At 39.2% G+C, this 24411-nt stretch overlaps 1 protein-coding gene across 2 annotated transcripts in view; it reads left to right on the top strand.

The window, feature by feature from the left end:
• LOC143323674 (seizure protein 6 homolog) overlaps positions 1-24411 on the top strand; it is a 248807-nt gene that overhangs the window by 148468 nt on the left and 75928 nt on the right. For both annotated transcript variants that reach the window (XM_076735670.1, XM_076735669.1), the window contains exon 4: positions 16036-16225. In XM_076735670.1, coding sequence (XP_076591785.1) covers positions 16036-16225 — 190 coding nt within the window. The remainder of the gene's footprint in view (positions 1-16035; positions 16226-24411) is intronic.

Below are 24411 nucleotides of genomic sequence, written 5' to 3'. Positions count from 1 at the left end.
GTTTGGTTTAGGCAACAGCAGTACTTTGGTTGAGGTTAAGGAATGATTGTGATTGCTGCTGACTTTTTCTGCTCTTTCTCTAACCTAACCAAGTGCTGTCAGTTCCTGAACATAACCATAAAATAGTTGTCACTCTAAGATCTCTTATTTTGCCAGTAAAAAACAAATAAATACATTGTCAGTAAATGTGTGTTCAATATCTACATTTTTGTGACTTGCCAGGTACATTAATTAACAACATTTCCTCATTATGCTAGTATGAAATGTAATTCAGTCGGCATTACGTTTCCTTCAAAATGTATTGCTGTTGCTCATTAGTTGTATATGAAATTGATTTCTAGAACACAGGGCTCAGCAGAGCAGAACTTAGCAGTTGCTGGGTTTTTTTTTTCCACATTTCAGCGCAGAGATTGCTCCATAATAAACATTACAGAGTGCAAAAGCCATAATTTGCATGGCTTTAATAGCAGCGACATGCACACACAGAGCCAAAATCTCAAAAAAATCACAAATCGCTTTTCATTTATATTGAATTTTACCTCCTTCACTGCTCTCCGCTATTTCCCATCTATTACATACCCAATTAAAATGTCTGCCAAAAACTACTAATGTGATTGAGTCTGTAATGAGTTAGGCTGATGTCTATATGCCACCAATACTGTTGTGCACATCACTGAATGTAATCCTGATTCTGCAGAAATGTCAATACTGATGTTCTGTTTTCTGTTTTGTCAAGTTTATTAATTATTTATTAATTTATTAATGTGATGTCCCACAGTCTTAGCAGCAGTGGCATTATGCATATCCAACTGAATACAGTTTCTTTTATCGTCAAATTAAATCATTAAAGCAAAATTATTTTTATTGTACTATAAGTCACAGTAGCTCTTGTCTCAGTGGACTGACGTGATGGTGGGAAAAAGGGAGATAAATATCAGCTTTTCATTCTTGTTGTTAGTCATTACAGAATATCTAGCCACCACGTTGCCATCTCTAACCCCTAACCCCTTGAAGATAAAGTCCCAGACATCGTTGGGTTAGCCCCAGTTTTCTTTAAACTACAGTCGACATCATAAATGTGCTTTAGGAGTCTATATAGTATGCTACTATCATGACTCCCTTTGCAGAGTAGCATAAAGGATATTTATGTACTGTAAATATCACAAATAATGAGGGAGAATTTTACTTTTTCTTTTCAAGATTTCCATTATTATTTGTGCCACTAAGCAAGGTTCCTCTTGCCTTTGTGAAGGCAGTCTAGTGAGCTCTCCATTTTTGACCTTGAGAAGGCTGCTCCTCTGTTCAGATGACCTTCTCCCCATCTGCATTCATAGTGTCCATGAAGCAATGATTACCTGGCTGTCCTGAGGGAGAAAGGGAATAAAACAGACAGAGAGAACTCTTCTTGTCTGGTTGCTGTGACACAATGTTCAATTTCCTTTCAAACAGCCAGACTAATCTCAAGCCTCTCTCTTTTGTGTTTGTTGCAGAGGCTCTTGTGTGATAGCAGCTTGAGACTTCAGGGCAACTCAAGGACAGAGCTGTGAAAGCAGGCTGGATATATTTTTTTTTTTTTTGCAAATTTTCTTTTATTCACAAAGAGAAGGTCCTGCTCACCTGATGTCCTCTCTGTTGCTGCTTCATTAGCAGGCATGTTGAGTGCAAAACTATTTGTTTGAATTGTCAAATTAAATAATGCCAAAATGTCATGAAATCATTCAATTTACTGTAGCACCCTTCTTCCTTGTGCAGATGCTATTTCCGTGTGCAATCTTAAAAAACAGTACTGTTTGCATAGAACATAGAGCCCCCTTTTCATAGCGGTGCAACGACCAGCACAAGCAATGACTGTCTGATACTTTACTGACTTTACTGATCTGTTTGTGTCTCAGTGTCACTCCACAGTTATTTTGGTGACAAGAACAAACTAAATATGATAATGCTTAAAATGTAGATAAGCTATTTCAAACACTCTCCAAGAAGGAGATACATTTAAATTAGCATAAAAAGTAATAATCAATGTGGTTAAATCAGGAATTTCAATAAATCAGTCTGCAGATATCTATACATAAATATGGGTAATTCTTAGAAAATCTGTTGTCCACAGCTGCTTTATACTGTATGAGAAGCTTCTCCTTCAGTTCATTAAATCTCTGCAGCCATCTGAAGGTAGCAGGGCACATATTTGGATAAATCTGCTGCCTTTGATGTAAGAAGTGCCATCCCAGAGCACAGTGACATTGTGCACGACTGTTCCATGTGATAAGTTACATGCGAATGACACAAGGCTGCTACAAAATAATCACACACACACCTCTGGACACATAGCTTGGTCAGTTATTCTGCTGTTTATGTGGGAAATATTGAATTACTGGGGCACAGTAACATGTGCGTTATTGCCTGCTTCCCAAATTTCTCTTTAGCAACAGTGGTGTTTCCTCTTTTATTTTCCAAATGCATCACAATGCAAATGCTGCTGTCACATCAAGTATGATATGTCAGTCACGTCACCGATGAGATGAGTAATGTGAGTGGCAGAGAGTATGTTTATTAACACCACACCCTCGGATCTATATTCCTCCTACCTACCCAGCTCTCTGTGCTACTGCACCTACATGAACCAGACCAGCAGACCTGCTACTTTTTGTCAATTACAATAGGGCCCATAATGTCTTTTTATGAATCTATTTCTATGTATCAGATAAAAGCCATACTGGTCATCACTTTTATACAACACTCCAGCCATCTTAAAAACCTAAATCACAAAATGATTCTATTCAACATAATAACATTCAGTATCTGTTAAGTTTTTTACCACAGTGCAGGCCCAAATGCTAAAACTCAGACACAGATGCGAGAGTGGATGACAAATCAAGACATTTAATGGATTTTTTCCAAGACAGTTAAGCAGACTGATTTCAGAGGTCCAATCATAAGAAGCAGACCAGCAGGCCAGAGTGAGCAAGTCTGAGAGGGAATCCAGATTCAGAAACTAACGAGGCAGACAGACAGGGCGTAGGCTGGAGCATGAGGCAGGCACCTGAGCACAGAGAATAAGGTCAGAGAGGCAGACAGACAGACAGGCAGGCAAAAGCAGCACAAAGGTTCTTCGTGATCATGAGGTTACCACTTAAGTGAGCAGATGATACGACGTATACTGGTCGGCCAGACCGGAACTGCCAGCCACGCCCTGCAGTAAATACATACACACACACACAAGACAGACAGGGGAGAGACAGACAAGAGACAGAGGGGTAGGGAATCACAAGAGCACACAAGGCAGAAGAAAGGAAGGAAACTGCACATCCCAACAGTATCACCTATGTTGGAAATTAATCTGGGCATACAGAGAGTACAGTGTGTCTGTTCTTAGTATTTGTTGGAAGTGAGTACAGGCAGATGCTTCACCCATCTCATTATTTTGCAGATTATTCGCTTGGATGGGAAGTATGGAGCACATCAGTCAAATGATGCAGTGCTGTCACCTGTCTGTACTTTTTCCCTCACTGGGAGCAGGGTCTAAGGACTGCTTAGTCTACACTCCTCCAGTCCAACATTGTTTTTCCCATACCATTCTCAGCAACAAGTGACCAGATTACCAAATGACGATCAATTTAGTACTAGTTGAATGCCTTCCCATCAACATAACAGCAGTTCTATAACAGTGAAATGGGTTAAGCATAATCTGTAACACATTTTACAGCTAGAATAGTTCTTCTGTATCCAATTGGAATTTGTTAAATAAGACACTCGTGAAATGGCATACTCATACAGTGTACAAGTGTGGACACAGTTTGTGAGTGTTTGGTCTCATTTGATTTCTATCAGCAGCTGGAGACAAATATTAGTTTGTCTGGGGGCTGGATCTCAGTCATGAGTAGATATTTAAAAGTTTTGTGTAAGTGTGGTGCGGTTCATGTCTGTTGAGACACTAGTTGAGATGGCTAATAGAAGCCCACACACCACATCGTTTTTATCAGCTCTATCTTTTCTGTCTTTTTATTTCTAGTATGTAGTTTGTTTGTACGTAGCACCACTGCTCTTTCTACCTATCTGTTGTCACTGTTTTGCTGAATAACTGACTTGATAAAGAAATACAGTGCATTCAGCTGAGGACCACTGAAACTGGGGGCTTTTCTTATGAATCAGATGCAGCACTGTCAGGATATATATACAGTATATATATTTGGTACTTGCCTTCAGAAAATCATGTAGTGTCATCGTGCCTAACCCATCTCCCAAAGGTAGTTATGCATTCATCTGGTAACATTTGCAATGAGGGAAATGTGTGGGTGTCCCTGATTTAAGAGAATGAAACCTCGATGAAAGGAGGTAAGAAAATAAACATTAAAGCCTCTGGCAACATGATTTTCACTAGTATTTCTCTACAACATTATACATTCCTAAATAAATATGCTTAAGTTAAAAACAACTTCGGGTGTTACTGAATACCCAGAAAATTTACCTGATCAGGACGATGTGGGTGTGGTTTGAGTGGATTTGATTGACAGTGACCAAACAACCTACCAACTGTTATCAGACTCTAATTCAAAACATTGATGATTCCTGATTTGTACATGGAAGAACATGATATCACCCTTTCACAGCTAAGCCTGACCCACTCCATACTAGTAAGAACACCAAAAAATAAAAATAAAAAAACATGACAAAGAGAAACATCTCCTGTGACAAAATCAAAACTGTTCCAACTTTGGCAGAAAATAGTTGGAACAACTAGTAAAAACTAGCCTGATTCAGGCTTTTGAAAAAAATAAATATTAATTACTGTAAATATGATAAAGCTGATTAAGCTGTTAAAATGTGTTCTTGTCAAAAACAAATTAATACAGTGAGAAAATACAAGCCCTGCAAATAAAGGTAACTGTGTTGCTGCCATGGGTAAAGTGGATTATGAGTGTAAACTGAATGCTATGCTACATTAATAGTTTTATCTCTATCTGGTAATTAAAGCAGACAGCCATTAATGCTTTTCATGTGGACCACTCTTGGTCATTCTTGGGTTTGTCTGATACCACGTTGCAGCTTGAGCAGCTAATGTGTCTCCGTCTCTTACCTGGAGCTTCCTGGAGGTATTTTATAACAATATCATATACTTCAGTTCATCACATAAGGAAGCAGTTCCTATTAGTTTGGGTTTTGTTTGAGTCCCTGATAAAGTCCAGATCTTAGATTATTGGCTTTTGTCAATTCACGCTACATTGAATGAGAGTCCGAAAGAATTTGCTCTCTTTCTGAGGTCTCAGTATACCCACTGCCGGTGATTCGCTAGACTGGTTTTGAGTTGCGTATAACGACATGAGGGATGTCAGCGTCTCAGTGGTTCTGCATGTTTGCAAGACAGTATAATGCTTCACTTTAGCTAGCATTTGGCTAGCTTGGTTTAAGCATTAGCAATCACATTTTTTTGAGTTAATGACAGCAGTTTATCAACAAGTTCACCTAATGAGGATGGTCACTCAGGAGATGCAGCCACACCAAAAGAATCAGCTATTGCTAGCAGTTTTGGAGATACTAAAAATAAAAAGGGAACTAGAGTTGACATTCCCACAAAGCTAGCGACCACAGCCGTGCCATCTCTCCTGCCATTTTTTCTGTGCTCCCCTCCACAATTGCCAGGGCATGGGTCACCATTTTTGGCAGCAGCTGTTACTAACCCTTTTCCAAAACAGTGTATTCCAGATGACTTTAGGGTGTATATACCCAAACAGGTACTCCTGGATAGGTCAGGGATGCCCACTTTCTCCCCTGTTGTTTAATATAGCTATCAAGCTTTTAACCATCTGGCTCCAAAGCCATAATAGCTTTGAGGACATCACTCGACACAGCCTGGTCCATAAAATCTCCCTATATGTGAACAACGTATTCAATTCATGTTTTCACTTATAGAAGACATAAGACAAGTATAAGTATGACTCCCTTCCCCTATCCCTTGCAGGCCATATTAATCTCTTAACAATGGTAATCCTGCCCAAATATGTATATGTTTTTCAACACTGACCAATTTGCATCCATAAATCCATTGTCACCAGTCTTGACTAGCAACTGTTTGTGTTCTTTAGAATAACAAGCCTGCCCACCTTAGTAGACTATTTCTCCAGCTCCCCTGGTCTGAGGGAAGCCTCATGCTTCTGAATTCTGGATCACTGAGATATGATCTTCCTTCTGTTCTTTACATTTTATGATTTGCTTTCAGCTTCCCACAGTGGCCCACAAAATCTCAGACAACCCTGTTGTCATTAGCACTATCAAGAGTTTGGAAACACGTAGTCTTCAAATAGCCTTGATGCTGCACCTATTTTAAACACTTAGTCTCCCTGTCCTGCTCTGACACCATCTTACACATGTCGTCAACCAGCTGTCCTATAGTACTTAATGATCTTTATGAGGATAGGGTCTTGTCAACCTTTGCATTCATGTCAGTGAAATTAAAATTACCTAATATCTTTCATTTTTTCCAAATAAAGCATTCTGTCCAAAAGCACTTCCCCCATACACTCCCTCGAATCTGAAATTGACCAGTTTCTCACTGTTGACTTTGAAGTGGCTGCTAACTATTATTTACAGAAAAACTACCTCTCCAAACCCAGCCCTCACTCACTCTCGAAAATTCCTAAAAGCACAGCATGAGTATGACATCTCTGAGGTCCAGTGGGGTGACATTCTTGGTCTGGTGCACTCTTCATTTATATGCACTAGACATGGCCAACTGCAATACAAAGTACTCCACAGACCCAACTTCACCGACTATAACTGGCAAAAATATTGCCTAAGAGAAGCGATGCCTCTTGCCTCTTGCCTTAATGCCTCAGCAATCTCCAGCCATCATATACATATGTTTTAGACATGTCTGAGGTTGAATAACTTTTGGTCCAGTGTATTTGAAACTCTTGAACAAGCCCTTGGCACAAATATAGACCTTTACCCTCTGACTGTTCTGTTTTGTCCTGCCCCAACTCAGAATATACCCTCTACAATACAGCATGTAATACCACCCTCTTGGCCAGATCCTCCATCCTTCTTAAATGGCAGTATTTAGTTGAAATAACAGGGTTGCACATGACATGATGTCAGATGCTGTGAGACTGGCTGTCGCTTGATTGCTTCAGTTTTAATGCCAATTTTAATTGCTTTCTAGTTTTAATGTTCTTTTAAAACTTTATGTCTCTGGAAGTCTGGCAAGTAATTGATTTTAATCAGCCTTTTAATCAGTGCCTCGATTACCCCATACTGGACTTTGCTGTCAGCCATGTCAACAGCCATGACAGCCATTGAACATTTTATATACTGGTGTTTACATTAGTAAGAAAAGAGCCATTTATCTATTCCTTAATAAAGGTCAACAGCCAATCTACAGTTTTGCACTACTCTTGGACTTGCTGGGCCTGACTCAGCATTTTTTGAGATGCTGACAGCTGCTGTGTGGACACCACAACATGGCTAAAGTTAATGGAGCTGAAGACTAACCTCCACTATAGAAAAGTCTCCCTGGAGCTGAACATCAAACAACTGCTTTAACATTAATAATCCCTGCAAGCATGTCTAAAAGCAATAAGGGACAATATTAATCTTAAAGAGGATATGAGATGGTGCTCAGATCAACTGCGGAAAAAGGACTCTTTGATTTTATTGACGACGCAGCCATACAGTCCAAAACAATCTCAGCCATGAACTCAGCCCATTTCAGATACCATCCTCCAGGACGCCGCCTGTCCACTCCCAGCTCACAGACTACCTGGTAGGAGGTGGCAGTACACAGCAAGAAGAGAAAATGCATCGAGCTGCCTTGCCTTCATAAACCATGAAATCGATTTGCCATGCTACTGGCTGATGCCATGGCTTACCTGCTGAAGTCACCATGCCCCTGTTCCCATGCTTGACACTGCTCCTTCCCATGTGAAACCAGACCCTGCCCGAACTGGGACAACTCCTGTTACAGCAGTTGCACCGGCTGTTGTCGTGGCTGGCCCACTGCCACAAATGGATGGAGCTGCTGCATCAGGATCCTCCTTGGCGCCCGGGAAGATTGTTCACTCCCAGTCCCAATCCCACTTCCCTCGGCCAATAACATTCATCTCATCCAAAGTCTGTCCCTGACATTGCTCTTAGTCACTCTGATAAAAAAAAAAAAAAAAAAAAAAAATATTGGCAATACAAGATATAAATGCATTTCCCCTGTAAGGTTTACCCTGTTTAATATGATATATCTGGCTAGAAAAACATTTTTTCTAATGACTTATCTCAACAATTAAATTGGTCTCTCCTCTTGACTGAGACATGGCTTAGAACTGGTAATATAAGTGCAACAAGGTAAATGATATAGTTCATCAATTTAATACTCTGTGTTTGGAAAGTCTGGATCGGTTAGCCCTGTTGCTCCACCAACCCAAGGCCCTGGATGAATAAAAGTATTAGAAAACCAGACAGAATGCATAAGAGCTGAACATAAATGGAAAAATTCTAAGCATGATGTTCATCGACTCCATATGCAGGAGTTATTATCTCAATTTAACTGTAACTGTAGAGGACTGTAAGAGGTTCTTAAATTACTTCACATACCACTTGAAAATATGAAAAACATCAAAACATCCTGCTGAACAACTGCTACCTTCACAAGAGCCCTTGCCTTCCACCACATTGTTTGATAAATTTACCCTTTGAGATTTGGTCGACATTGACTTCAATATCAATCTCACTTGTGGTATTGTATTTTGTGAAGCACCTTGTGACTTTGTCCCAGCACATGATGGTTCAATCTATTTGCATGTTTCAGTCTATTGGACTTTAGATTTTACTTGTTGAAAAATACTATATATTACCCGTTAGAGAGAAGATGGTGATGGTAGTTGTGTGCATTGCTTTCACAGTGTCTTTATTAATACTATGGGTGTTAAAGTCTTTCATTTTCAGTTTTTCATTTGCACCCATAGTGGCCTCAAAGCACTAATGCTTGTTTTTGCTATTGTGGCTGAAAGAAACACAATAAATATTAGTAAATAAATATATATCCAACCAGTAAAGGTAAAGTAAAGGTGGTAGTATGTTAAAGGTGTTGATGGTAATATGCTAAGAAATGAGTAGAATAGCACAGACAGCAAAGAGCTAGCAAACATGGAAAAAAATAAAAATAATAATTAAAATAAATAAAAAGCTCTTACAAATGTTTTAAGGGGAAGGAAACACATTCAAGATGTTTGTCAGGCCTCAAACATACACAGTATGTTTTGATGTGTAACACTGAATATGAACAGAACTTTGTTTATTTACAAGAAAACTCATAAGGATACCTTAAAAATGACAGTCACACCCCAGGAAACTCATAAGGATACCTTAAAAATGACAGTCACACCCCAGGAGTATGTTACTTAAAAGATAAAGTTGCCGATACTCTACATTTTTATCATTGTCAACAAATCACTTGAAAAGACCAAACTAATCTTTAACCAAAGACAGAGCCAATTACATATGGTGATCGTAACCTTTCTTAGTTTGGGGTCATTTCCCGCAAAGTGAAACTGTACCTAATATCTTTTTTGGCTGTGGTCCTTACTTCAGTGCAACAGTTTAGATAGTGTGGAGAGAAAAAACAGGATTTATATCATCATTATCATCATTGGCCTTTTCTGACAGGCTCTGGGACCCCTCAGTCTACCTCCGTTCTCTCTCCACTGTGACCCACTTTTCCTATTGAAACAGATGTTCCCTCTACTCCATCATTTGCTCACCTCCCACTTAATGACTGCCATTAATTAGCAGACACACACCCTCATATACTGTACATCTCTTTATAGGAACACATGTGGAGTATACAGTGTTTTCATCTCATTATAGGGATGGAGACATTACTTGAATATGTAAAACACAATTTTATGCATTTAAGAGGCAGATTCAGCAGTCGAGAGATCTGTAAATATGGATGAAGGGAGGAAGAGTGATATTTTGAAGGAGGCAAGCAATTAGTGGTAAATAGTCCTCTTATTGTCTGCTGGGCCTGGCATTCTAACTGCTATTCAAAATAAGAAAATCAACAAAGAGTCTCAGAGGAGAACAGGAGAATATATAATACAGAAATAAAGTCTACGACATTCAACAAGAGTTTGCATTACACTGGATCTCCCCCTCATTTCCCTCTGTCTCTGTCTTTGTGTTGCTGTGCTTGTTTTCACTCATCTCTCTCCATACACACACACACACACACACACACACACACACACACACACACACACATATAGACTTTGATCCATTAGTCAACACCATATCCCAGGGTTCCATCTGTCCCTGTTTTGCTCTCATCCTCCGTGCTGTCCCGCAAAGATGTCGGCTTATATTTAATGAGGGAGTGTCAGTTGAATTATTCAGCTGTCATTTGTTGCTTTTATAAACTAAATGGATGTCAGAGAGGCTTTTCTCTTTACAACCCAGCTCACGGTGTTGTTTATTCTCTGCTGTGACGCTGCATGAGATAAAAGGTTTTTTTTTCATGATTTACTTATTCAGTTATGTTAATATGTTCGTTACATGATGAAGTAAAGATGAATATATTTCAGTAGAGGGCTTTAGATGGTATGGTACACCCTGTGGCAGCCATATTTGAAGTTCTCAGATCATTTTTTGAACTGATTGCATTCTACACACATCTCAAGGAACATTTATTTGTACTGTTTTCAACAGGAACTGTCCACTGCACTGCTCATAGAAAGGTCAATTTTCCCTTTACATAATCTAATTTTTTGATCAGCAAAGTCACACCTTTGCCTCAGTGGTATACATGCTGCAGGTACACAGATACAGGTACACAGGCTAAATTCTTAACCTTCCTTTTCTTTTGTAAAAATCTTAGATAAGACTTAGATAAACTTTATTGTCATTCAATAAACAAGTGTACACTGAACAAAATTTTGTTGGGCTCAGCACAGGATTAAAAAATAATAATTTTATAGATAGATAGATAGATAGATAGATAGATAGATAGATAGATAGATAGATAGAACCACCACATGTGCAGTTTCTCTCAAAGAGAAATACAGAAACACTTAAGTTATAATCTAACTCAAACTCAGTTTTCTGAATTTATGTAGTACTAGAGAGAATAATTACTTCTACACAGATCTGTTAAGAAAACCTACTGCTGGAACAACTTCACTGAGGGCAGACTCCGAAGAAGACTGTCCTAAATGATGCTGCTACTATCAAATTCATCATCCTCAGAATATATCATAATGAAGTCATTATATGATGGGGATGCCCTGACTTACCATTTAGCACCATCAACATGTTGATATTTAGAATTTGTCTGAAAAATTTTCAACAACAATTGGAAGAATTGTTATGAAATTTGGTACTTTCATGCTCTGGAGGAAGTGTAATAACTTAAGTAACCCTCTAACATCTTTGACCATCACTGGGTCAGATTTTCAGTTTGCCCAATACTTTGGTTAATGCCCAAATACATGCAAAACTAATGACATTCCCATCAGCGTCAGCTGTACTTTGTCTTTTTAATGCTAATTAGCACGTTTGCATAGTAACACATCACACAAATGTTGAATATAATAACATCCAATTAGCAGTCTACGTGCGGTTTTACTGCTTTTGTCCTGTTGCTACTCCTTTTATAATGGGTGAAGCTAATGAACTGTAGAAGGTGAAAATGACAGTTTCAGAAGAAGAGCTAAGTACTGTGTAGACATGTCAACCACAATTGGTTCAGTAATCGGGCTGTGATCTCAGAGAAACAGCAGTGCAAGAATTGGCATCCACAAAATGCTTTAGCTCTCAATAAATTTCACTGTGACTTTGACTTGTTGACGTGACTCAATTTCTTCAGACATCTCACGTAGTCTTTACTGCCGCTAATGATTCAGATTTGAAAGTGTATTGTGATCTTTTATGTTGTCAGAGTAATAACTCTTTTTCCAGACATGGGTTCACCCCTCATGATTATGTTTGTGAAGTACAGTTATACAGAGGCTGGACTGGTGCCAGGGCAAATTGGATTTCATCTCCCAGTGTTCCCTCAAGTGTTTTATTATCCCTGAGCTGAAGGCATAATGTGATTACTTGGTGATGCCCTTTGTTCAGCACCCTATTATCCTGATGCTGTGTCCATGAGTTCATTAACGGCACATTATGAGTTGTTATACACAAGCAAGCTGCAGAGGCCGAGCTTGTACAGTATGAGTCATTCATGATGCATTCAGGCTGGATAAACTCCTACTGTACGTGGGCTGCAAGTAAATTTTCAGTTTAAACAAGTGCACTGTAATTGAGTAATGGTCTTTATGTAAAGTACATTATATAAGCAGTACTAAGTGGGATTAAGTGATAACCAATCATCAGTTCCTACTAAATTCATTATGAGGAGGAAATTTGGATTTAAGCCCATAACTGTTCTATAAATTTGTTTTCTGTATGATTTCAACATTTCTATGGTCAAAATAGCTAAATTTAAGCATTTCCTGTTCAAGTATGTGGGAGAAGGGCAAGGTGAGGCAGCGATGACATGTGCCTCACTCCTGATGGCACTGTGCCACACACACCGACTGACACAGGCAGTTAGCGCATGCCCATTGCTGTCTCTCTTTATATTGGCCATAAATGCGTAGTGAAAATGCTCCGGGTGAGACAGAAAGTACCGTGCGGCACTGATAGGTGGCAGTGCTGAGCTCCATCAGCGCAATGCACATCACTGCGTGCTCTCCTACGCAGAGGGCCATAGTGAGTGTTAAATTTTACTAAAAAAAAAAAAATTAAAAAAAAAAAATATCGAATTTGACCTTATATTAAACATTCTTTTGTTTTTCTTGTTGTCATGTTGTTGAACAGTGTGGAATTGATTAAGGCATAATTAAAAGCTTTTAAAACAACTAAATGTTTCAATTAAGGTCAAAATTGAAATATGAGCTTCTATTTTGAGTTCATATATTTTTACATCTGACTCCAGAGGAGTCAGTGCCTCACCAGTCATGAACCTCACCGCATGTCACTGGACTTTGATCATATTATTACAGGTGGTGGTGGGTGGGGGGGTACTCTTTAATAACTCCCTCAAGATCATCCTCTCCTGTTAATCCTGCCCCAGTGTCTCCATCCAAAACATAACTGTGGAGAACAGCTCTGTGTGTCATCAAAGTCGACAAAGTACCTTCCAAAACTCTGCATTTTTAATTACATGTGGCTGACGTCCTTGCAGCTCCCTCATGGTTCGCATTTGCTTGTGGTATCACAATATTTGTAGCTGTCCTGAACATCTGCAAGGCTTGTTTAATGCCAACATCCCTGGACCTGATATCATTTTCTTGAATTTTTCTTGAATAACATTTATTAAATTTAAAGCACATACATCAAGTATATTACATCTGGTCTACTATTTATTCTGTTATTATTATTATGATTATAGATATTGTTATTATTATTGAATATGAGCATTCTATTAACTGCCACTTGTATCCTGCCAGAGGATACATACTGTATCATTACAGACTACCTCAGCAGCTTTTCTCAGGAGGGCTGCGGATTCATCTCCCAGCTACGTGAGATAGGAGGCTGATATGATCTATGGAGGGCCACATAAAGACAAGACGTCTCCTTCCTTTTAACATAATTTAATTATATACCTGGTGTGATAAAAGCTGATAAAAGTGACATTTCTTACCACATGGCTGTCTGCAAAGGAGACAGGATGACAATTATCAGGTCTATCTGAGTGTAATTATTGATCCCGACATTGTCCTTTTGGCTTTTTCATATTTCTTACTTTTGATTTATGTCAAAGTCTACTTAACTTTATGCAAAGTAGACTTTCAATGCTTCAAATGTTCATGTGTTGTTAATGAAATTTTAGTTACTCGCTGCACTACACTTATCAAAGATCATGCTTGAACCAGAGGTCAAAGATGCCCACCAAGTCTCTCAGGTCATCATTCTTCATAGAATGCATGTTATTTCCACTGAGAAATCCATGCAAGTTTAAGTGCAAACAAGCCCATGAATAGTGCAAGTAATAAGCTCTTTATCACAAATTGTAAGTGCAATCCACGAAGGCTGGCACTCCTGTGCCCTGAAGCCCTTTCATAATAGGAATCAGAGCATTTTATTAACTGATCTGAAATTGGAAAAGTCTCTCTTCCTTGTTGTGTCACTGGCTGATGAATAGTGCATGGTGTGGGTACCATAGTGGCTGCCACTCTGAATGGACAAAGTCTGTGCAAAGCCTTAGTGCCACTTTTGAAATTATCCACAATAATGTGGGGAATTGCTGTTGGCAAGTTGGGTGCAATTTTCATGTAAATGGCTGTGACTGCAAATACATATTATGTAAATAGTGGAATATACATATGATTTACATATTGATGGGAATGACAGGCAGGAAGAGGCTCTGTTTTTGACCTGTTCTCCACTCATATGGTTGGTAAACAGCATGACTTTCTGATATGGTCACTTCTGGTGTTCTGTTCTTCCCTCGACAAACCCTTAGTGAATCAGAATCAAATTTATAAAAGCATTATTCGTATTGTGTACGAATATGTACAAAAAGATAAGCACAGACAGCTATGACAAAGACAACCATACACACACACACACACACACACACACACACACACACACACACAGTGTACATACTAGGTTATAAAGGCAAACAAAAGTGCACAGGAATATGAAGAATGGCAAAATAAGCGTGATATGATTTAGGAATACTTAAAGCTGCAGTAGGTAAGATGGAGAAGAGAGCAGACTTTTGAATTTGAACCAACACAAGTTCTACGTCACTCCTCCTCCCTCTCTGCTGCACTCATGCCCTGCCTCCATGCCTCCTCCCTGCGGCATCTGCGCGGCTGCCGTGACAACCAGCAACGTTAGCCTTAGCATCGGAATCAAGCTAACTCTGCCCAGCTGTTACATCACAGTCGCTAACATACCGTACGCACTGCGGAGTGTTACTGTAACAATCACCATATTAGCTTTATAGTTATTTGTTGTCTATATGCTGTTGTTGGCAGCGGTGGTTTGGGCAGTTTCTCCTTTGCAGGAGCAGAGGGAGGGGGCGGTTCGCAGCGTGTGTGAGTAGTGATTGACAGATGTCAGACACTTCCTCAGACACTCCTCTGGCTCTGATTGGTTGTTTTGTGTCGGGCGCGGTGGATTCTTGCAAATCGCAGTAGGAACAGTAGGTGGGACCAATGGAGCCGGGTTTTTTCACAGATTACCGTTGCATGTACTGCTGTCTGGACATAGGGACAGTTTTAGCAAATATGACAAAAAAATTACTTTTATACAAGTTACCTACTGTAGCTTTAAGCCAGTCCACTCTCACTTGCAACAGCCTGAAATGTGCAATCAACACTTAACATTTTTTCCAGAATTTTTGGCTGCATCTAAACATCAGTGGATGGAGTTTGCTCATCATTTTATTAGGTGGCAAAATCCTCCACATCCCTCAGAATATGTGGGCAACCTAATATTTAATTACTTGGAGTTTTGTTGGAAATGAATGTGTTTAATGCCTCCTAATGTATTACTTATTAGATACATGCTACATAATCTAAAGACATAATTTTATGAGTAATTTTATGAGTAATATTTATGAGTGGAGCTGGCCAAAGTAATTATTTTGTCATAAAGATCATGGAAAGATCATTGGAATCCCACCGCTGAATTCTGTTTACTCAGCCAGTTGGGAGGTCAGTACCAGGCTCAGTCCATGAACTGCTCATGTGATGAGCCGCTGTCTCAGTGGACCAGGCCCTGAATATGCACAGATTATGGACACACACTCAATGAAAACCACAGCACAAATTTGTGCAATGTTGTTTTCTTCGTAAATTTGGTCCTCAGGATGGGATCATCAGCTCCTGTGGCAGGTTGAAGATCCTTAGCTGGCATAGGGAGCTGCTTTGCTTTCTTGGTAACAGTGTTGGTCTCCTGCTTCAGGTCCTGAAAGAGTCTAGATTCCAGAATCTGAATCTTTTGTTTTGTTTTATTTATAACACATCTAATCCCTACTCTGTTTTCTGTCAGGTGATGAATGTGAATCTATCTGAGGGAGACAGGGTGGTGTTTGAAGATGTAGGCCACGGGGAGAACACCATGCTGGCCAATGAGTCCATTCTGATGAGGGGGTTGGTAGTTCGAAGCCACAGCAATCAGATCTCTATCCGCTTCCACAGCCAGAGGCCTCAGGTTGGATCAGTCCTTATCAGATACCAAGGTAAGTGTGAATTACAGAACAAATTGCACTTTTGTTATTGATATAGACAAAATTATGAAACTAGAATTTGAAAAAATACCCAAAATGAAATGTAAATAATTAAGGTTTTGTTTGTTTTTGCTGCTTTGACATTTTTGTGACTTTCAGAAATAATAACTGATGATTTGATGCATTCCTTTTTGGAAATGGTGTCAAGTGTCCATTATAATAATATATGGAAACACCTTAAACATAGTTCTGTTCATGTGCTCAAATGTAATCCTTTGATTTAAGTGACTGCAGGTAAAGAGCCTTAGGCTAGCTGTAATACAACACATCAAATGGCAAAGTTTATGTTCCATTGTTTATGTTGTCCATGGACTCTTACAAATAATAAAAAATGTATTTCTACTTTATTTAACTGTAGATAACAGTTTGATACAATTAATAATAGTGTTTCACATTAAATTACAAATTAATTAATGCTCAGTGTTGGAACTAATGTCATGATAAATAGATTACTTTTAAACATAATTAGCATTTTCACTTGGTAAGTGGTCATTTTCCTACTGGGAAGAGACCTCAGCGTAGACCCAGAGCTCGCGGGAGGGGTTATACATCTCATTTGGCCTGGGAATGCCTTGGGATCCCCCAGGAGGAGCTGGAAACATTGCTGGGAAAAGGGATATCTGGAGTACAGAGTTTAGCCTGTTTCTATCTGGACCCAATCTGGAATAAGCAGAAGAAACTGATTAAAACCTGCACAGTCCACTTCTTATGCAGGCAAGAATTTTATTTATTTATTTATTTTTTCCTCTTTCTCTTTCCTAATAATTCTTATCAATAATAGCTATCATCCACATAAGTGTAATCCAGTGACCCCAAGCTCTGCAGAAACATAAATATGATCTTAGATCTACATGATACATGTGTTATCAACATTGTCTGATTTGAGAGTGGGGCGGCATGGAATTTTATGCACAGATGGCACAACAGCAGCATCGTCATTAAATATTTAAATCTCCCGACATACATTCCAAGTTAATCAGTTGCTGTATATCATCTGGAGTAATGCAGCTGTCCTCAGGATAAGCCCTGAGCTCAATCAAATCTTTCTGAACATTTTTGTTATAATCAAGTCAAATTCAAACTTTGCTTCCTCTGGAGAGTCAAAATATTTTCTGTGATGTCAATATTCACCATTTTTGACTTATAATCAGGTTCAGAAATATTTGCAGTTGTCTCTATGTGCATGTCAGTGTATCCGTTGACAGTTACACCACAAAGTGATCCATCCCATACTCTGCAAATAAAACATGTCAGTGAAATATTATTATTATAATATATAACAAGTTGACAGGTGAGTTTTTTTTCCTCTGTGGTCTTGAAGGGGTCCAGCAAACCTTAACATGAACTGATCTTTTACCTGCAATAATCTCTCAGTTCTAATAAAAAAGTTGACCTGACCCATGATTATACATATGCTCACACGATCACATGATCTTCTACAATGGTGAGGGATTGCACATGAGTATAAATAAATGATAATTAAAAAAAAAAAAAAAACAACTAAAAACACAATGATAGAGCAGACTGAGAAGGCGGAAACACCCTCCATTTTTTCAGTGGATTATGTTCACTTCCGTTTGCTTCTGTGCAGAACCACAGTGTTGGCAGAGATGCACACTCAAACCTCTCCAAAATCCTCTGGCACAGAGGTGATATCTTCATTAATTATTTAATTCTTCCAAAACAACTGGGAATTTCAGCTAGTTAGCCTTTCTGGGAGTTTATACACTAGCAAATCTCCCAACTCCATTCTGTGTTTGTTTATTTCAAGATATAAGGGTTGTTGATTTTTTTTTTTTTTTAATTGTTTATGCAACTGTAACCAGCTGTGGTGTGATTCTTGCAATGGCAGTACCAGTATAGCTCCAACATATTCACACAATCAGTATTTTGAAAATTTAATATGTATAAGTATGTAATAAAATACAAAATAAAACACACTATGAAATAGACTATGAATAGAGTTCTGTCACTTTAGCAGTGCACTGTATCAATTGTACTGTCATCAGAATTACAAATGGTATTCACATGAAAAATCTTGAACACAACAGAAATAATGATATAATCACACCCATTCATTCATGATCTAAATATTTAAAGTGGAAACATTGTGGAGTACTAGAGAGAGCAAAGTAACACCAATAACAAATATACTAGAACACATAAAATGAGACTGGCTGTATATCCATGGGTCTGTTGCCGCAGTGCAGCACCTGTAATTGCAACCATATGATCAGTTTAGTCAGCCATATAAATACATATTATAGTTTCAACTCTCATGTTGCCTTCATTTCAAACTGAGAGTATAAAGTTCAACTTGATCTAGGATTAACAAATGAATCCTCTGCATTCCCAGAGCCCACTTGGCTACATGAGAATTAACAGGATCATTTTAGCCTGATAACAGCATGTTAGCCTGAATTAGTTACGCAACATCTGAAGAACAGATCCCTCTTGTGAGACCTATGACAAAGCATACATTAGTAAAATGATGACTGTGTGTGCCTGGGCAACACTGGCCAAAACTTTGTCCCAGTTTCTTTACCATAGTCTAGTATAGGTTACTCTTCATTATAAAAGTTAAACTTGTGATAATTACACCGACAGATCATAACCATTTCTCCATAACCTGTGTCTTCTCATATAAAATTATAATCATATCAACATTCTTTCACTATAAATTGAAAGTGAGACATTTATATCTGAAAATGTGTTTATACAGTGCTGCTTGAAAGTATGTGAACCCCTTGAGTAGTTTAGATGTTTCTATTTTTTTACCATGGTTTTCTTATTTTATCCTCACCAGTTTTTATGTATGAAATGTCAGATATATGTTCATCAATTGCATGTACTTGTTTAGTGGGACTTGTTTAAGTACCCCAAAAAAACTACATGAAACATTAAATTAGTGTATGTGCAAAATTAAGTGAACTCCTAGCTGCATTGGTTAAGTCAAGCAGGTAACAGACTCAGGTGAAACACATTTGGGTGTTTAATTAATCACTTGAGCAGACCAATGAAATGAGACATCTTTGGGAAAGGGTTTGGCCTGCACTAATTAAAAGAGAGAGGAAACCAACCAAACTACTGTGGTCTCATACAAATCAACAATGCCAAGAGCAAATGAGATATCCGAGGACATGATGAAGGGGGTAGTGACAGCCCATCAGTCTGGGTAGGGCTATAAGACCATCTCCAAAAGATTCCAGCTCCATCCATCCACTGTGAGACAAATAATTTACAAATGGAGGGCCTTGACAGAAACTCTGCCTAGAAGTGGACACCCATTAAAACTATCACCCAGAAGACTAATAATAAATCAGGTAAAGGCCAAACCACATACGACCTCCAGAGAGTTGCAGACCTCTCTGGTAGCATCTGGGACAAATGTGCATGCGTCTACAATCAGACAAAAATTGAATGGCCATGACATTCATGGGAGGGTTGCTAGAAGGAAGCCTTTGCTCTCAATAAAGAACAAAGCTGCCCGTTTCAACTTTGCCAGAGAGTACTTGGACAAACCAGAGGCCTTCTTGAAGTCCATTCTCTGGACAGATGAGTCCAAAATAGAATTATCTGGTCACAATCAAAACCATCATGTTTGTATAAAAGCCAACACTGCATATGAAGAAAAGAACCTCCTTCCAAAAGTGAAACATGGTGTTCTGGGGCTGCTTTTCTGCTTCTGGGACTGGACGACTCCATATTATCCAAGGAACCACGAATACTCAGACATATCAACAAATTCTTGACCAGAATCTCCTGCCATCAGTCAGGGAGTTGAAGCTGGGACGAAAATGGATTATGCAACAAGACAATGACCCAAAGCATTCCAGCAAAACTGCAAAGGAATGGCTTGAGAGAAAGAGGATTCATACTCTGGATTGGCCCAGTCAAAGTCCGGACCTTAATCCAACTGAAATGTTGTGGCGAGACCTGAAGAAGTTGGTACATACCAGATGTCCCTCCAACCTCTCTCAACTGGCTGAGTTCTGCAAGGAGGAGTGGGCAAAAATCCCCATAAGCAGATGCGACAGACTGGTTAGTGGTTACAGAAGACGTTTGGTTGAAGTACTGGCTGCAAAAGGAGGAGCCACAAGCTACTAATAAAAGATTTCACATACTTTTGCACATGTTAAATTTTCAGTTTTTGTGAAATAAACCACTGTTGAATTAAATTATGAGAATATATCTCTTTCTCTGCGTGTCCATTATTTGGAAGGTGTGCTTTACAAATTGGGATTTGGATGTATGTTTAAGGTTATTTTTATGTTTGTTTGTTTGTTTTTTACAAAAACAGTGACCATGTCTGGAGGGTTCACAAACTTTCAAGCAGCACTGTATATGGGGATTCACCCTGAAACATCATCTGTCAATGAGGTAGTACTTTTGTAGGTTTTGGCTCAAGAATTTGTTGCTCTGACAGTTCCAGAAAGAGCCAAAACTCCAAATTGTTAAATTGTCAATTTGTTAACATTCCAAGTACAAAAGGAGCCCAGAATGTATAAATGATGTCTATACAAGTCCACTTCTGTGTATCCTTCAGACTGGATTTCTTCTCTCTTCTGGAGCTAGACTTCATCTCATGTAAAGTCTGCCCATCTTGTATTCCTGGCAGGTTGTAAGTGACGTGTTGAGTGTATCTGTTATCACATGCTAACATAATGTGTTGTTGCTGTCAGCCAGAAAATGACTTTCTATTAATCAGCTACATGATTAAATAATACACTATATCTGCAAGTGCTTTACTTATCAATTATTGTACCAGAGCTATCTAACAGATATGTATTCCTGACAGACTGTATCCTGCAGCCTGCTGATGACAGAGGAGTGAACTGAAATTCATTTTCTGCATCAACCTTCGTTTCTTTGGAATGAAAATCCATCAAGGGTTTCATGAATGTGTGATGGTGTTTTAAAAGCACCCAGGAGTTAGGTTAGCTGGTCAGATTTCATCCCATGGAAACAGTGTAAAGATTCCAGTCCTTGATATCTCTTCATCTATCTTTGTTCCCAATGATTCAACTCCAAAGCACAGATGGCACATGCGAACTTCTCCCCTGCTAAATAGTGGCATCAACATCATTACCTGCTGCTTAAAAGCAATCTGTGCTGTGTTTGCTAGTCACCACTGGCCAAATGGGAGAAGAATCAAACAGAACTTTGATAAGATGTGTTTCCATCAACATATTTTTATGCATATTTTGAGATATGACACGAGAATATATCAAACAAAGGTTACATGGTGTATGTGCGTGCGTGTGTGTGTGTGTGTGTGTGCGCGCGTGTGTGTGTGTGTGTGTGTGTGTGTGAATGTGAGTGTATTTGTATATTTCACTTTCACCCTTTAAAATGACAAGCAGTCTTGGTGGCAGGTCATATCAGCTTTCACTACTTAATGTAGATTCCATAAATAACTTGATGGCAGGCCAAAATGAAAACTTTCTGTTGCCTGCTTAAAGTGCTTTCGGCAGCCACTGTCATTATTCAGCCAAAGATTGATTGTGAGGAAAGAAGTTCCACTAGCACTGAGTAGACAGAGTGTTTTTGTAACTTGCATAACTCCAACAGAGTGATAAATGATCTCTCTACCTGACTGCATCACCTCATTTTCAGGAGTCACATCCTCTAGAACTTTTATTCATATCATATCAATAATTCAAGCTTATCAATCAGTAAGTGCTTCAACCAGGACCTTGAAAAAGTTTCATTCATGCTTCATTGTCACTGGCTCATTCATCAGCTGTGTATCAACAAGCTGACTAGTAACATGTGTACACCATCATCTTTATACATCAAAATCATCACAGCACTGCCATACAACCAACACGTCTCACTATTACTCTGCTAATGTGTCCATACAACAATTATTTGTCCACTTCACAACCCACCACGAGCCTTATGTTCTACATTTATGCTATTGTTAATTCAATTAACTAGTAGTCTATTTAGATGGTCCCTGCAGTGCACAGTGGATTGCAGACAAGTGCATCCTGCCCAGAGCATCAGAGGCTTGCCAAGCACACCTTTAGTAATTTTATGGCAAGACTAGGCATGTTAATGGTTAACCATTACTCAGTTAACCACTGAGAATATTTTCAACCAGTTACACGTCAGTTTATAGGTTAAAATACACACATACACAGCCACACACTCCCCCAACGGCTTCACTATCCATCAGTCTAAAGTAGAAAATGAAGTGCACTAAACAAATCCCACCCTGGACACAATCTGCTCCGACCTCTCCTCTGGTAGGCACTACAGAACACTATACACCAAAACAACCAGACACAAGAACAGCTTCTTCCCCCAGGCCGTCACTCTGGTGAACAGTTAAATCAGTCATACATGCCAAACAGCTTTTGGCCTGCTCTGAGCATGCAAGTTGTGCAGGAATGTTTCTCTGACTATGGTCCCCAGAGAGTGCATGTTGTGTTTGTGTGGCACCTGACCTCTCTCAAAGGACACCATCATGTCAAAATTTCTTTCTTGGAATCAATAATAAGTAACAGAAAAGAATAATGTTCCGTTCAAGAAATATTTTAATGTGAAACACACACAGTGCATTAACTGTAGCAAACACAAATGAACATAGCAAATGGAAATACACATTAAAGAGAATGTGCTCAAATTTACATACTGGAAAATGAATAAATTCAAGCCTGGTTTTCTGTGCAGTTGAGGTAAGTAAATACCCTGGCCACTGTCCACAAAATAGTGGCAGCAGCAAGACAGAACCAGGCCACATCTTTAAAAAACAATGCTAGCAAATGTATAGATGTGTTTGAACACTGGTAGATCCAATTTTATGCTCTTTGTGAGTGTTTTTGTCTTTGTAGGAATGTGTGTGTTTGCAGGAGGAGATTGATTTAAAAAGTCAGAATCAGGATAGAACAACTCAATCCTCTCCCCATCAAATACTGGTCCCCACTCTCTCTCTCTCTCTCTCTCTCTCTCTCTCTCTCTCTCTCTTTCTCACACACACTCACACACACACACACACACACACACACATTCTTTCGCGTATTGGTTTATTAAAGTCTCTCCTCTGAAACAATCTATTCCTTGTACTGCCCTGCTAGGAGCTGTATCAGCAAGAAAGCCCAAGCCAATGGACCACACACACACACACACACACACACACACACACACACACACACACCCACCCACACACACACAATTGTGTGTGTGTGTGGTGACATAGACTTACATTCAATTACTGAAGACTTACCCCAACCCAAACCGAAACCGAACCTTACCCTAACCTTAGCTCAAATCCTCACCCTAAGTGAGGGACCCAAAGTCCCCACAAGGTGACTGTATAAACAGATTTATGTGCCCAAAACATGTGTAATATTCCCCCCCCCCGCCCCCCCTGCCCCCCCCCCCCCGCCCCACACACACACACACACACACACACACAAACAAAGCACATATTGTATGGCTAAGATACATCTCCAACCCTGTTGAGCTGACTGAGATATATAGTAGTCAAACCTAAATAAATGGATAATTATTACTGTTTTAAAGCAGAAAAAGAAGTCTTAAAACCTCCTCAGCTCTTCCCAGCCTCTCTTAATAAGCTAATTTGCACTGACTAATTTGTTAGACCACAGACAGAACTAGTTTAGGTTTAAGCTCCCACACCTTGAACTAAAACATTTCACACATATACACTCCAGAGATTCTCCATTTTGTGCTTCTGTATTCAAATCCCTCCGGGAGCCTGCCTTCCCTCCTTGACTTTTTGTCAGAAGTAATAACAAAAAAAAAAAAATGTAATGGATTGTAATGGCTTGAGCAGTGACGGAGCGTATGTGTTGGCTGAGATAGGATTCATCACATTGAGTTGCCGGTGCTACTGATTGTTCCCAGGCAGAGAAAGGAAAGTGCAGGCCAGGCAGCAGTAGAGGACAATGACAGACGAGCACCATGGACATGTGACTGTATTCATGATTGAACATGCTCATAACACGCTCATGCTCACATCAGTCTACAGTATGTCACTTGTGACATGCATACAACCACCCTCCTGGATATTCTAACCACATCCTGAGTCAATATCCTTACTTATCAGGAAGCTACCATACAGCATATTAGAAGGGAGGCTACATGATAGTGTGTGAGCCGATCTGCAA

Source organism: Chaetodon auriga, chromosome 7 (genome assembly GCF_051107435.1).
Source record: "Chaetodon auriga isolate fChaAug3 chromosome 7, fChaAug3.hap1, whole genome shotgun sequence".
Taxonomy (NCBI): Eukaryota; Metazoa; Chordata; class Actinopteri; order Chaetodontiformes; family Chaetodontidae; genus Chaetodon; species Chaetodon auriga.
The sequence above is the reverse complement of the archived record's forward strand: the minus strand, read 5'-3'. Positions and strand labels throughout refer to the sequence as shown.